The 14,156-nt window shown below is 49.5% G+C and overlaps 1 protein-coding gene across 17 annotated transcripts in view; it reads right to left on the reverse strand.

Moving 5' to 3' along the window:
* The window catches only part of SIK3 (SIK family kinase 3), a 148,013-nt gene that overhangs the window by 5,694 nt on the left and 128,163 nt on the right, over positions 1 to 14,156 (reverse strand). For 13 of the 17 annotated variants that reach the window (XM_024103067.3, XM_024103068.3, XM_065569083.1 and 10 more), the window contains 7 exons: positions 13,848 to 13,991; positions 9,775 to 9,925; positions 8,621 to 8,746; positions 8,234 to 8,319; positions 7,412 to 7,521; positions 6,542 to 6,899; positions 4,453 to 5,333 (listed from right to left, as the gene is read on the reverse strand). In XM_024103067.3, the coding sequence (XP_023958835.3) occupies positions 4,453 to 5,333; positions 6,542 to 6,899; positions 7,412 to 7,521; positions 8,234 to 8,319; positions 8,621 to 8,746; positions 9,775 to 9,925; positions 13,848 to 13,991 (1,856 nt within the window). Of the gene's footprint in view, positions 1 to 312; positions 1,511 to 4,452; positions 5,334 to 6,541; positions 6,900 to 7,411; positions 7,522 to 8,233; positions 8,320 to 8,620; positions 8,747 to 9,774; positions 9,926 to 13,847; positions 13,992 to 14,156 lie in introns of all 17 variants that reach the window. The other 4 variants (XM_005299746.5, XM_065569080.1, XM_065569079.1 and 1 more) reach the window with 2 other exon arrangements.

A 14,156-nucleotide genomic window follows, 5' to 3' on the forward strand; every position in this document is an offset into this window, starting at 1 on the left:
GGGCAAGGGTTACGTTTCTATCAAGCAAAATCTAATGTTACTAAAGGTCGCATCGGACTCCGAATGAACGAGGAAACCTCTCCTCGTTCACTTCTGTCACACACTGAGCAGACTGTTCCACTAACCAGCCCTCTCTTTTTTTCCAGGCAGGCAGAACAAACCAGCAGCTCTTTACACAAGCTTTACAGCTCTAGGGGCCTGATACTTGGGAAATCATGGGATCAGTGACGTTGAAAGGGGAGCTTCCACCTGTTAGATCATCAAGAGAATCTGCTGCAAAGGCAGGATACACAATCTCTGCTGGGGACCTACCAGGCATTCAGCTGAATGCGGATCACAGCACCATGACGAGGCCCTGGTTCCGTTTTCCTGCTCTCCAGGCCACCAGATGTCGGGAATACTCAGGGACAATGTGACCGCTCACGGGTCAGAGGAAAGGACCAAGCACAACTCTGGAGCTGCACTGAATAGCTCCTCCATTTCTCCTTGGGCACAAGGACAGCTGCCTCAGGGCTTCAGAGGTCCTACCTCCTTGACTGGGAAAAAAGGAGCTGCCTGGTGCAGTGAATGCAGAGGTGCTGCACTGCTTTGGAGAGGCCCTTTCCAAAGTCAATATCAGACATTCAGGGACAAATCCAACCTGGGTGTCACTCTACTGGTGCCTATGGAGTTATTCCAGGGATAGCTGTGGTCTCTTTGCTTTGGCAAGATTTCATGCCTGGCATTTATCGTAAATGATCTATTCACTGTTTCAAGAATGACCCTGTTCCCAGTGAAACTTTTAGCAGAACATCCATTCGTTTCAGTGCCATCTGGACTGGGCCCCAAACTGTGCTGCCCCAGGAAACTAACACAATTCAGGCATGTGGGGGGGACCTGCCCCTGTCCTAAGGAAGATACCACATTTTAGCAAAAGCAACAACATGGCCGCCCCATTCCCAGTAGAGAACATCCGTCTCTCACTCTGCAGCCAAACAGCACTTCAGAGTCTGGGATTCCTGCTCAGCAAATGGGTCTAGACTCCAGGTTGCTCTGCATTAACATATCCTGGCTCGCACGGACGGGGTGTAGGTACAGAATCTGGGTTCAAATCTCCCTCTGCATGAAGAATGGGGTTTGGCAGCCTCTTGTGCCAGCACTCCCTTTGCCCACTGTCCAATCCGATCTAAGTGGCGTTATCTGTGATCAAACCAGCTTGCGACTCTACTGGCAGAGACAAGTGTTACATGTGGCTCAACTTGACCGTCTATCCGTACTATTCCTCCGCCATGCCAGTGTCCCTAGCCCCTCCAGCGTATGGCCTCCCAGCTCCCTTGCCAGCCCCAGTGTTTTGGGGGGAAAGGAGGGAGTTGAAATGCACTGATCATGCTGCTTTATAATCACAATTACATGGTACTTCACCATGCTGCGGTGTTATGGGAGCAGATTTTGCAATAATACAAGACTGGGTCTTGGCTTTGCCTCCCTCTGCACGGCCACAAGGTTAAGTTCAGTTAAGAGTCTCACTTTCCTGGAAAAACAAAAGAAAACTTGAGTTACCCTGGAAAACCAACTGTTGGAAAGAGGCTGTGAGAAAGAACTGCCACCCACCCACGCTCCAGCTGCTGTTCAAACTGGGGGAGCGGTTGTCTGAGTGGGCAGCTCACAAGAGCCTGCAGCTATCAGCAACCAGCCTCCAAGTGCTGCACAAAGAACGTCAGTACAAATCTTGAGTGAGAGAGGCGCACAGTTAGCAGCCCATGAAGCGCAGTAGCCTGCCTCCACTAGGGCAGCTCATACACCTGAGGCTCCAGGGAAGGGAGGAGTTCCCTCCTGAACCTCTTGCGCTACACAAACAGCGCACGGAGCAAGAAAACCATTAGCACTTGCAGCTGCCACTGCTGTCAGCACTTCTCATGGTCAGGCCCAGGTTACACAGAGGCTGGAAGGCTCACATTTGTATCCATGTTTCATTGCAAACCCCAATCTAAATTCTTTCCTTCCCCCACCTGCTGCCTGAGCAGGGTAACGCTCCAGGGCGGGAGTCAGTTATCCACATCTGCGTAAGACAGACAGTTTGGTTCCCACTTCCCTGCATGGCTTCAACACAACAGATGTGACACAGCAGTGATCTGACCCTCCCCCACATTAGTGAGTAACCTCCAGAGCTACTTATGGTGTTTGGGGGCTGGAAACCTGGGCTGGGCAGCGTTTTCGAAGCTGTACGGCATCTGGAGCACAACGATGCCCCGAAGCGAGTCACTGAAATCCAACCACAGCTGGTGGGAGCCTTCATCAGGATTTAGGTGACAGGCAGCAGTAAGTGGTGGCATGCCCCCCAAACTCTACGTAACGTCCCAACACACAATCACACTTCTATGGGGCAAGTACGTGGACCAAAGCACTCACCAGGCATGCCAGAGAACTGTAACCAGGACCAGCATACTCCTCAGTGTATAGACCGAAGTGCAAGTGACCGGGAAGTGGCTCCTAATCTCTCAAGCATAAATATCTGCTCTATTGTTTCCACAATACATTTTCCTCTTAAGGGAAATTATAATTTAAAAACCATTCAAACAACATTGTCAATGTAACTAGGGGAGCTCAAAGACAAGGCTGACAGTCTAACCTTTGGGGGAGAGGGGGCTGGGAGGGCAGAGAAATCATTCAAGAGAAACCATCACAGAGTGACACTTGTTTGGGTTAAATATCCCACAGCAGTACTCCCCCAGTCGCTCTTCAGTGGACATGCACAGAGCTGCTGTTAACATTTGGATTGTTTTGTATGCAACAGAGTGGAAGTGAACTCTTTAGTGCTATTTACATGGAGGTTTTATTTCACTTAATTGTACACAAGTGTTCCTGGGTCGCTTAAATGTTAGCCCAATTGGAGCGGGAAGAGTGTAGGCTAGATTCCAACTGGGTTATTAAACACAAGGAGGAAAATAAAGGTCAGGGGAGCTCCACCTTTGAGTATAATGTACTATATTAACACTCCCAACAGCCACATGCGCACTCCCGCCTCTTTCAGAACGGCTTGCACAATTCCTGGTAAATGTTGACTTCTCTTTACTCATTTACAAAGTCTTGCAGTCTAAAGTCCTGCTCTCCTGTGTATCGTGATAGTAGCAGAGCAATTAGTGGGGCACGAGCATGGCTTTTGGCTTGTTTAGTCATTCGCACCATTTTACATGCAGTTTATTTAGCTGTGTCAATAATAAAAATGACCCAGGTCAGTAAAAAACAGGAACTCAGAAAAGAGGAGTTTCCAGAGCCTGCTTGCACTAGGACAGCGCTCTCCTTGCCCAGGGCCAGGCCTGGAAATTGAAGCCCAGCAGAAAAACTGGGGTCTGACAGGGCCAGCGCGCTAGTGATCTAAATCACCCAAGGCACAGCGAACGAAGGCCACTCCTCGCCCTAGTCCTCACTCTGAAGGATCCCGTTCGCCTCACACGCACACCTGCTTGAACACACAACCTGACAAAATACCTGTGGTTATTGTCTCAACGTTAAGCAGTGGGCAAAGCACCAGTACAGCCAGGGGGTCAAGTGAAAGGTGGTGGCTTCAAATAAGATGCATCTCATTCCTACAGCAGATACAGATCTACCCTGCTCAGGCCTGCCAAGTGGTACTGCTCAGTGCCTTCGCCCCTCTTGAATGGGTGGGCAGGAGATTAATTCTAAACACACGGGATGCACAGAACTACAATGCAGGGAGAACAGTCATTTAAAGAGACCGCATGTCATGCTGCTCTGTCTCCACAGTCACAGCGGGTGGGGAGACCAGGAAAGGGGAAAGTAGTTTCCACAGGACCAAAAACAGGCCCGAGCCACTCACTAGGAGCAAGTTTAACAACCAGTTTTCCTAAATCAGATCATTCAAGCTCGTTCTGGGACTCCCAGTCAGTGCTCTCTGGTACGGTAGTGGAGGGCGCTGGCCCAGGAAAGGACACCGTGCACTACAGGGTACATTTCATTGACCCATGTAGCACTGCCTGGACTTGGGGGCTGCTGATTAGCGAAGGAGGAACCAGTCACAGTTTTGGGCTGTCGGGATAATTTAACACACACGTACTCCCTTAATTTGGGACACTAGATTTTTTTTTTAATAAAAAAAAAAAACAGATAAACCACCCAACACTTTGCAGCTCATCTCTAAAGGCAAAGCAGGAATCCAGGGTCTTTTTTCATTACCTGCAGGTTATAATCATCAAATTCCAAGTCCTAGGAGTCTGGCAGTGTCCCTTCATTATTTAACAATTCTCCTCCTCGTTGTTTGGTACAAAGTTTGTACGAGTTCACAATTTACTTACAGCCTTAATAGCCAAAAGATTCTAGAAAATTCTGCCCTAAGTTGACTGTCACCGAAACTCCTAGTTCTGTCTGATATACAGAGTCATCTCTGCTTGCACGTGGTGTGTATCTGACATTGGAAGAGGCTGTTTCATGTACACAAGTAGCACTAAGTCTTACCTCTGCTGGGCACCTTATTCCTACTGAATCCGGTAGCTGGCTGATGTCTGTAATGATGCGTCCCCAATTCCTGCCCCTGATTAACCGTTCCTAGCAGAGATTCTGGGTCCCCATGCCCTCCTGCATTTAAAAGCAGTGGGTTCTCATGGCCACCTTTGGTCAATGTATTTGAACTCTTAGTGTCCGGAAAGCTGTCCCTGGCACCCTCACATGCACAGTCCTCCTCCATGCTCTCCGAATGGATCAGAGCTGGCTGGTGTACATACCCATGTGGTGCCACTGCTGCAGATACCTGCTGGATACATTCGTGTGCCCTGATTTTTAAGAGATGTTGGGGGCTGTTGTGATGGTACGTGTCAGCATTCTGATAAGGCACGGACAACGACGGACGCTCTGAGAGGTTCTGTCCCATGCTGGTGTTCATATTCCCAGCATCTCCTTGGCTCATATGCCTGAACAACTCTTGAAATTCTTGCTGCTGCTGCTGTTGCTGCTGCTGCCGCCGCTTGATGAGCTGTGCAAATTCTGCTGGGGGCAGTCGCATGTCCGTGTGCCCCGTGAGCGAGTGCCGGGGGGAAAGCAGTCCCTGGAGGATATGCGGTACCTGCTGGTGTCGGCTGTAATCTGGCGGAGTTGGGGACAGCAGTGCCTGCTGTAGTGCCGATGCCGTGTAGTGCTGCGGCTGCTGCTGATGTGCACTTTGAGGGAAGCTAGGGAACTGGTCAAGTTGAGGGACCTTCAGGGCTTGTTGCGTTGTGGGGAATCCCACCCCTGCTGATGGGCTGTAGTTGCTGGGGGATGCACGGGCCTGATCGGAGAACAGGTGGGGATGTAAGTGCACCTGGTCATAGTTAGCAGGGGGGTACCTGTTCATGTTCAAGCTGCAAGGAAGAAACGACAGTCATTGTGTTGCAGCAACCAAGAGTAAACCCATGAATGCAGAGGAGGCCGCCACCACTCAGGCACTCTGCACAACCTCCCAATCAACTCCAACAGGCTGTACATGTTCAGGGTGGTGGCTTGAGCGCCTAGCTGGAGTGGAACAGAGGGGACCCAGGTTTGCCACTCAGCACCTCTTTCTGGGAGAGCTGAAGAGACCACACACTCCACTCAGACCCTGTAGAAGAGCACATGCCCCAGGTCATCGATGACTCTGCAGGGCCAGGTAAGAAGGAATGTTTCAAGTCTCTGGAGATAGCTGGGGGAGCGTAGATGGAGAAAAGGTGCTGTTAGAGGCAGAGCCCGCCTGTCGGAGCCAGGGCCGGCTCTAGGCACCAGCAAAACAAGCTGGTGCTTGGGGCGGCACATATTTAGGGGCGGCATGGCTGGCGCCAGAATGCCACCCCTAAAAATGTGCACCGGCCGCCCTAGCTCACCTCCGCTGCTGCCGCTTGCACGCCGCTGCTCCCCCTCCCTCCCAGGCTTGAGAGCCTGGGAGGGAGGGGGAGATCCCGAGCGGCCGCAGCACGTGAAACAGCTGATTCATGCGCCGCTGCTCGCCCTCCCTCCCAGGCTTGAGAGCCTGGGGGGAGGAGGCAGGGCTGGGGATTTGGGGAAGGGGCGGAGCTGAGGCGGGGCCGGGGGTGGGGTAAGAAAAAAACGGGTGTGTGTGTGGGGGGGTGGGGGCGGCCAAAATTGTTTCTGCTTGGGACGGCAAAAATCCTAGAGCTGGCCCTGGTCGGAGCTCTTGAAGCTAGTGTAGGCTCCAGCCAAACCAGGCACGAAAGGGAATTAGTAACGGTCTCTGTACTTCTTTATTTCTCCCCTCTTATTAAAGCACAAGACTCTACTTAAGCAGCGACCTGCATTCCTAGAGAGAAAGCTGGCTTCCTACCCCGCCTGGCTAAGGAGTTGTGCTGACTTCACACAATCCTCACCCCTTGGCTGTCTGACACCCATGCCACTAACAAAGCCCTGAAGTCGAACGCCATAACGTGACCAGCGCATGGCTGCTGCTGGCAGCGAGAGCTGTGCTCAGGAGACGGGCAGCCAGCCTTGGCACCCGGAGCCGTGGTGGCAGAACTCTGACCGGCCCTGGTTCTTTTCTCCCCCCTCCCCGGGTTAGCAGAACAGTTAGAGAACGGCTTACCTGTGCGACTCTGCACTATCAGCACTGAGCTGCTTGGACAGTGGCCTGTGCCCGTACGTGAGAGAGGCCATCAGGTTAGCGCGATGCTGCATTTGGATCTGATTAGCACTCGGGTTGATAGACGTGCCTCGCGGGTGCGGGGACATGCCCTGCCCTGCCACAGCTGCCCCTTGCAGAAGGTTGTTGCTGAGCATATCTCCGGGCTCTTGCACTTGGATGGTGACCGGCTGTGGCTGCGGTTGCTGCGCCATGCCCATGCATGTCAGTGCCACGTTCGGGGGAGGGGAACAGTTACCAGACTGCTGGAAGATCGCACTGTGGGAAGGCATCCCTTGGAACTGGGACTGAGAAGCCGCACCTACGAAGAACAATCCCTTTGAGTAACTGCACTGAGCTGCTGCAAGGCTTGAGAGCACCTTCTGTTTAACAGATACAGCGTCTGATGCTATCAGGGCCAGAGGTAAGATTTTCAGAACCAAGCTGCCTTTCAGTGGGTGATGAGGCGTGCACCTTTCCTGACTATTCAGAGCTAAAGTTTCATCCTACTACAGCCACAGCTAGAAATACTTGTAAGGTAAAAGAAACAATACCAGTATAAAGTTATTTGCATAATCAAAGAATAATATCCCTCCTCCCCGCCCCCAGAAATGATAAGCAAAGACCTCATGACAGGTAACAACATATTCCAGCTGGCAAGTACCGCGATAATACCAGCCCCTTATGCCAGATGGAGACATCGGCTATCTGCGCCAGGCACTAGAATTTGGAGAAGACATGAACTGTTTTCCCAAGCGCTCTATAAAGCTGTAAGGTTCTGACAAGCGGCCTGCACAATAGGAGGACAGATGGCTTGGTCCACTCAGTGCTTACCATGAGTCTGCAGCATGCTGCTATTCCCAGGAGGGGGGCTGCTATTTGGCTGCCTGAAGAGATGATTATTAGGGTGGTTTGGGGGTGGACTAGATGGCTGAATCCGTAACCTACACAAGAAAATAAGCATCTTCGTAAATTGCTCTTCCTGATAAAGACGCTTGTTCATGTTTTAGAACTGAACCCTAAGTGCTTTTTCAAAAAAAACAAACAATATAAAAAACTCCTTTAGAATCTTAAAGGCTTTGCAACATAATTTCTATTTTATCTTCATTAGCTAGCTGGATAAGGTAGTATGGCCCAGTGGTTAGAGCACAAGTCAGGAATCCTGAGTTCTATTCCTGACTCACCATGACCTATGGCAAGGCTCTCCCACTCTGCCTCAGCCTTCCTCATCTGTAAAATGGGATGATATTTGCTAGCCAACAGAGGGACTGGGTGGGAGGGGGAAGGGTCTAAAGAGTGTTTGTAAATGGCTTGGCATTCAAAGTGCTCATTCAAAGAGAAAGTGTTCATACTATTATTGAAGCTCATTTGTTTTCAAGTTGGCCAACAAGCAGCAGTTCCATGTCAATTTAAAACAATGTTATGCCATCAGGTTACTTTCAAGGTTCTCTTGGACAGAAATGTTAAGAGCCTGATTGCCAGAGACTTGCTCCTACAGCTCCAGCTGCAGCCTGCACGTGCTTCTAGGAATGAGGCCCAGTTCTCTAAGTTTATAAGCTCCCAGCTGGCTCTGGGACAGGCCTGAGTACATCACTGAGTGACAGCCAGTCCCCCCCACCCCCCCCGCACTTTACCAAAGCAAACCCCTTTCTTTACCTCTGCAGCTGGTGGGTGAGCAAAGCTGGCTGGTTTTCACATGGAGCTTGCAAGGGTGGAGATGGCTGAGGTGGGCGAATACAATCCTGAGCCAGGCACCAGAAAGAAGGGGAACAAAAAGTATTTGCAATTAGTCAGTTCCATCTCGACTGAGACAGTTTGGACCAATAAATTAATCAATCTGAGACAGAAGTTCTCGCTATTCTACCAGCTGTGCATGCATTGCTTTTGAAAAGCCTTCCCCCTTGTTCTTCATTACAGCAGGTCGGGCACTCTAACTTGCCACATACACAGAAGTTTTCGTCCCTAGTCCCATGTGGCCATTCAACACCTCTACTGCAGGAAAACCTGGCTAGGATTCAGGGAGCATGGTCCCGGTTCCAGTACCTGAATCTGCTGATGGAGAATTTGATGATGCTGCTCCTGCTGGTACAACATGTGCTGCTGCTGTGTCTTCTCCAGAGTTCTCTCGTCCATATGCCCACCGTACATCTTCTGTAGTTGCTCACACTCCTGTAATGAATTCAATACACCCACAACATGATCTCTTCCTGCACAGCAACCCTGCTGCGCTAAAAAGGCTTTCACTCTGCAGTCTCCAGAGCCAGGGAAAAAGAAGAAACTGCAGGACAGAAATCCTAATCCATGTAGTTAGCAGCATGTGTGCGCATAATACCAGGGTCATCGCAGCTCTCTCATACAGTGGGAAAGAAATAGATGCTCATGGAACTAAACTCATGGGCTATTTAGTCTCTTTACACTGCAATTGCAGGGAGTGCAAGTGAAAAGCATCAGACATGAAAACCCCAAGATTAAATTAGCATCTCGTGCTCCTGCTGTGCTGCACAGGGAAATTCCTCTCTTGGGGCCCAATCCAATTCCAACTGAAATCAACGACAAGACTCCCCCGGAGGTCAAAGAGAGGACTATGCAATTTATGCCACAGCAGAGCAAAATGGCCTTTCAATGACCGCTATGGCATGCGATGGGACTTCACTGCCATTAAACACTGGTGAAGGCACCAGTGGCTTTTAGCAGCCGTGGCTAAGAGGATTTTCAAGAGTGTTCTTCAGTCTGGTTACTCTGTGCAACACCATGGATTGTTATTCAAACCAATCAAACAAGCAGGCCAGGCCCAAGAACCAACCATTTCAACTTTGAAATGGGATTCTGGGGACTGGTTTCATTGCGTGCGAGTCTTGGGAAGAAACTCAATGACAGTTTCTAGGGAGCACAGGTATCAGGGCCCACGTTCCTCACTTGAGCCTGACTTCTCGGACCTTACATGTGTTTCTACAGTGATATGTCAAGTCCCCAGAAAAGGGGAAGCCCCCAAGGTCCCCAGGCTGCAGCTGAGATGAAGAGGAGGATGGCAATTCTACAAAGCACACTCAAATACCCAGAAGGAAGGAGAGGATATGCTCCCCAGCTGCAGCTCTGAAGAATGTTTAGATCCAGGAGACAAAGCAGTAGGAAAGGTTTCCTCTACCAGTAAGTCAGTGACCTAAGCTAATTCATTGCATCCCTCTTCCTTCCTTTACCTGCTGAAGCTGTTTGATGCTGCTGTTATTGCCCATTTTCTCCAGGTGGGCTTTGAACGCCTGGATGCTGGCAGCACCGTCAGAAAAGCGGCGAACCGGGGAGAAGCGCTCAGTGGGGAGGTGCAGGGTGTTTGAGTCCTTGTAAACAGAGCTGAACACATGGGGAAGTGGGTTAGTGAGGCCAGCTGAAAAACAAACTCAGCTACAGAGACATTTTATTTACATCAGCTCTGCCAAGGTCTGCCTGCCCAGAAGTTCTGTTTCTGGGTGAGAAGTAAAGTGCCATTAGTTTATTCATCACCCACATGGTACAGGGTTAGCAAGTCCATTTTATGCTAGGGTAGGTACATTTTCTCTAAGATTTTGCCAGTCTGATTTATATCCTAACTAGATTATAACAGGGGCCCCAGTCTGTAACTGGCCATACGACTCGGCCTGGCACTTGGTTCCCCCGACCTGCAGAAACCATTCAACTGCTAAGAACTGAAAGGCTTTTCTCCATCTGAGAGCCTTTTTCATTCACTATACTTTGGAGTTTACACAGTGACATTTTTGCTAAGCTGGAGCATCCCTATATTCCAGTGGGATGGGAACACTTTGTGCTATGAAAAATGGTTTCCTGTTCATCTATCTGAATTGGGGAAGTAGGAGCCAGTCAGGAGTGCTGCTGTCTTCGATGAGGTGATTCTGCTGCTGAGAACAGTTGTCTCTCTATGGCAAGGCCTGTTTGCTAAGAGGAGACCCTAACAAGCACAACCGGAGCTTGCCTGCTCAGTCTAATTCTAAAATACAGTCGGCCAGCACCGTAGGAATTCTCATTTAAACAAGCCCAGGAGCAGGACCAGCATAACAACCTCCCCCCCAGTCCTAGCCCAGATGCTTTACTTGCAGGTACACCTAGAGAGACACGTCACTGAGAGAAGAGCAATCCATGGGATTTCCAGGAAAGGAAGAAAACTGGAAAATGCTCATTTGTGCATCAAAAGGGGCACCAGGAACCCTGACTTCTGTGGGGAATGGAGGCTTCCCATTCGAATGCCAATAAAGCTTAGACCATCACCTAGCAGTACGACCTGCCCTCTCTCAGCACACACACAGGCTTCCAGGATCTTCCATTTCCTAGATGACACATGCGGGTGAACCCATCAGACTGGTTTATTCCAAGCACTAACACATATCAGGCCTTGAAGATGAGGGAGTTTTAATCTGAACACGTTCTGCCAAATGTTGCATCTCATGTGACCACAGAGGGATGGACCTGGAGCGGGGGGGGGAGGGGGGTGTCAAACAAGGAAGCTGCACTTGTAGGGGGCCCTCAAGACAAAACCAATAATGGCAAAACAAAAGTTTTAGAAACATTTCTAAGTCTCCAGTACGTGCAGATAAAAACAGCCGTGTCACAGCACCAGTGGATCGGGGTGGATAAGATTCACACCCCAAGGGTAGGAAAGACACTGCTGACTACAGAGCTATCAGGTCTATCCTGCAGCCACTCTGAGCCAGAGGAGAGGCCGGCATCCACGTTCAGAGAGGCACTAATCCCATTGTGGGGGGATGATGACGACTTTGTTTCCAGGAACAAACTTCCCTTTCAATCTGGGTTCCCACATATGAGTCAAACCCAAGCACACTCCTCCTCAAGACTACATCTTTAAGAGTATTACAAAGCACTGCTCTCTCTCCACCCACAGAGCAAACACTAACACATGAGGACCCAGTTAGTTTTCTGCCCAGATGGGTTTAGCTTTGTACCAATTCAATCCATACAGAAAACGAGTGGACAACAGTTTGGCTGCAGCAATGGTCTTTGTCTGTGAAAGGCCCTTAGGGAACAAGTCTTTAGAGCATCCCTGCGGATGGTTTGGTTGTAAAACAAACAGAAGATAATCGAGCTCCATATAGTAGTGCTTCAAACTGAATTACGTTAGACAGACAAATTGATACTTCAAATATTTGATGTATGCACAGAGTTCTCTGCTGAAGCCTGCTCTGAAAGACCAAACGGAATCTCTGCGGGAGAAGCTACCCCTAGCAGGAGGACAATTCTCATTCATGTTGCAACATTTCCAGGATGTCAGTTCCAGTTAGTTTCACATATTCAGCCCTGCTTGGTAAAATGTATTTCACTTCATTACGATTTTAGATATGTTCCAGCTAAGGTTAGAGTTGGCTGGCTGTCACGTTCCCTTTCTGCCAGTCAGCAAGCCAAATCTGTCCATCTGACCCTCCAACTCGGTAACGGGCAGCAGCAGCAAGTGAGGAACATGAGCATTGTGCATCAGGTTCCCAAGCATGCTAGGGTGATGCACGGTAACCCTAACCCCTGGCTCTCCAGACTGGCTTTCTAGACTAACAATTGTTGAGACCTTTTTAAGTACAAACCAGTTTCAAACAGACTACATTAAACACCAGAATAAAAGCGGACAGCTGTTCAATAGGCAGTACTCTGAAAAAAGAAGAACAGGAGTACTTGTGGCACATTAGAGACTAACACATTTATTAGAGCATAAGCTTTCGTGGACTACAGCCCACTTCTTCGGATGCATATAGAACCTGTATCTTGCGGATACAGACTAACACGGCTGCTACTCTGAAACCAGGCAGTACTTTGTGGCTTACTGCAGGTTTTGCCACACTACACGACACAGCCTTCCACTAGCTCTGTCTGAGGTGTACAGAGACTTCCAGGTGCTTGGTCTGGGGCCAGATGTGATTTTCAAGCTCCTCTCTTTTGATCTCTGCAGGTCTGTAGTGCCACAGGCTTACAGGCCTCTGCTGTGACATGTAAAATGCTCATCATTGTGAATCTGGAATGAGCCAATGCTCTCCTGTGCATGTGCAAACAGAGGAGCAGACACATGATGAGAGATGAGAGCCAGTGGGGGCAGGGTAGGCTCATTCTAAAGAGCCTTACAACAATCTCTCAATGGCTTCGTTTAAACCTCCATTCTGAAGTGACCCTGGAAGCAGGACATACAGTATTTTCTGTTTATTTACTTTGCAACTGTTTTTCTTCTCTTCCTATAAAGCACTCGGTGACCCAAGAAATCTTCCTCCTCCTCTCCTGCCTCCCTACAAGTGTTTCTACCCAGGAGTAACTCAGGGTTTATCTTTTGTCTTCTAGAGTTCCAGCGTGGCACCAATGCCGACTCAGTCTGCTCAGAGTTCACCTGATTACACCAGCGCCCAGCTCAGCAGGTATCTGGCTACAATAAAGAGTGCTTTCACAAGCTTGCCAGTGTGAGCTGGTTAGAGGATTTAACATGAGCACAAATCTGGTCTTCTCGGTAACTACTTTCTCAATTGTTCAGCAACTAAAATCAAAGAAATGAGCATGACAGTTTACACTTATGTTACACCCTCTGCTTTGGGGTGGGGGGGCAGTTTTTAAGCTGTGTCTGTGGCAGTAGGGTCTCCAATTTGCTGCAGCATCAAAGGACTCTGTAGAAATAATAATTCTCCAAGTCAGGAGGGCCCTTCCTCCAGAATTTTAGCTCACTTGGATCCAGTTTTGCAGCAGTTCCCTCAGTCACAAAAGTTATAATTGTTCTCCCCCAGATTAGAAACAAAAAGACAAACGGGGAGCTTTGCGCGGAGACTCTGCAGTGGAAACACACAACTCTGGTGCAGTGAGGTATCAACCTACGTATAGTTTACTCCTGGTGCAGCCTTTCATACAGCATTCCACTACTGAATATTCCATAGCAGATTTACTACTCACTACAGGGTTGAGCCTTCCAATACATTAACAAAGCTTTCCACTAAACTGGATCGTTTAATCTTAATCCCAGCCCCAGGGCAAAGGCAGCCATCCTGGCCAATCATCTCCAGCCACAGAAGTGGGACTGGAGGGGAAGAGCCAACTGATCCCTGCCCGTGAGTGCACCACGCATTTAGCAGCTGAGGAGCCAATATCTATCCAACAGGGCCAGCCAGCGTCTGCTTTGGGGGTCTGCTGCTTTCTTCTTTTAACCCCTTTATGCCAAGCTGGATTTTTCCTGCACTCCATTCAGACGACATCTGAGCGGGTTCCCTGGCACAGAGCTGCCCGAACGGCCGGTGCCATTACTCACCGGTGCTGATCGGGTACCAGGTGTGGAGCCCAAGCCCGGGATCGAAAAGACTGCTGTCCTAGCTGCCTCTGCAAGTCTGGAGGGATTTCAGCTGTAGGGTTGGTCATTGCCAGAGTGTGCCTTTTTGACCTATTTGCCAAGTATCTGCAACAAGCAGGAGCATATTTTATAAATGGAAGAGACTGACGGGAATACTCCAAAAGAAGGGAGCAGAAGCAGATAATCCAGAGTAATTAGGAAAGGAAAATGCTCGCTGCAGCGCTCAGAGCCTGCTGTGAGTTGTAGAACACCCATGAAAGAGCAAACCGT

This window comes from Chrysemys picta, chromosome 16, assembly GCF_011386835.1.
Source record: "Chrysemys picta bellii isolate R12L10 chromosome 16, ASM1138683v2, whole genome shotgun sequence".
In the NCBI taxonomy this organism is placed as follows: Eukaryota; Metazoa; Chordata; order Testudines; family Emydidae; genus Chrysemys; species Chrysemys picta.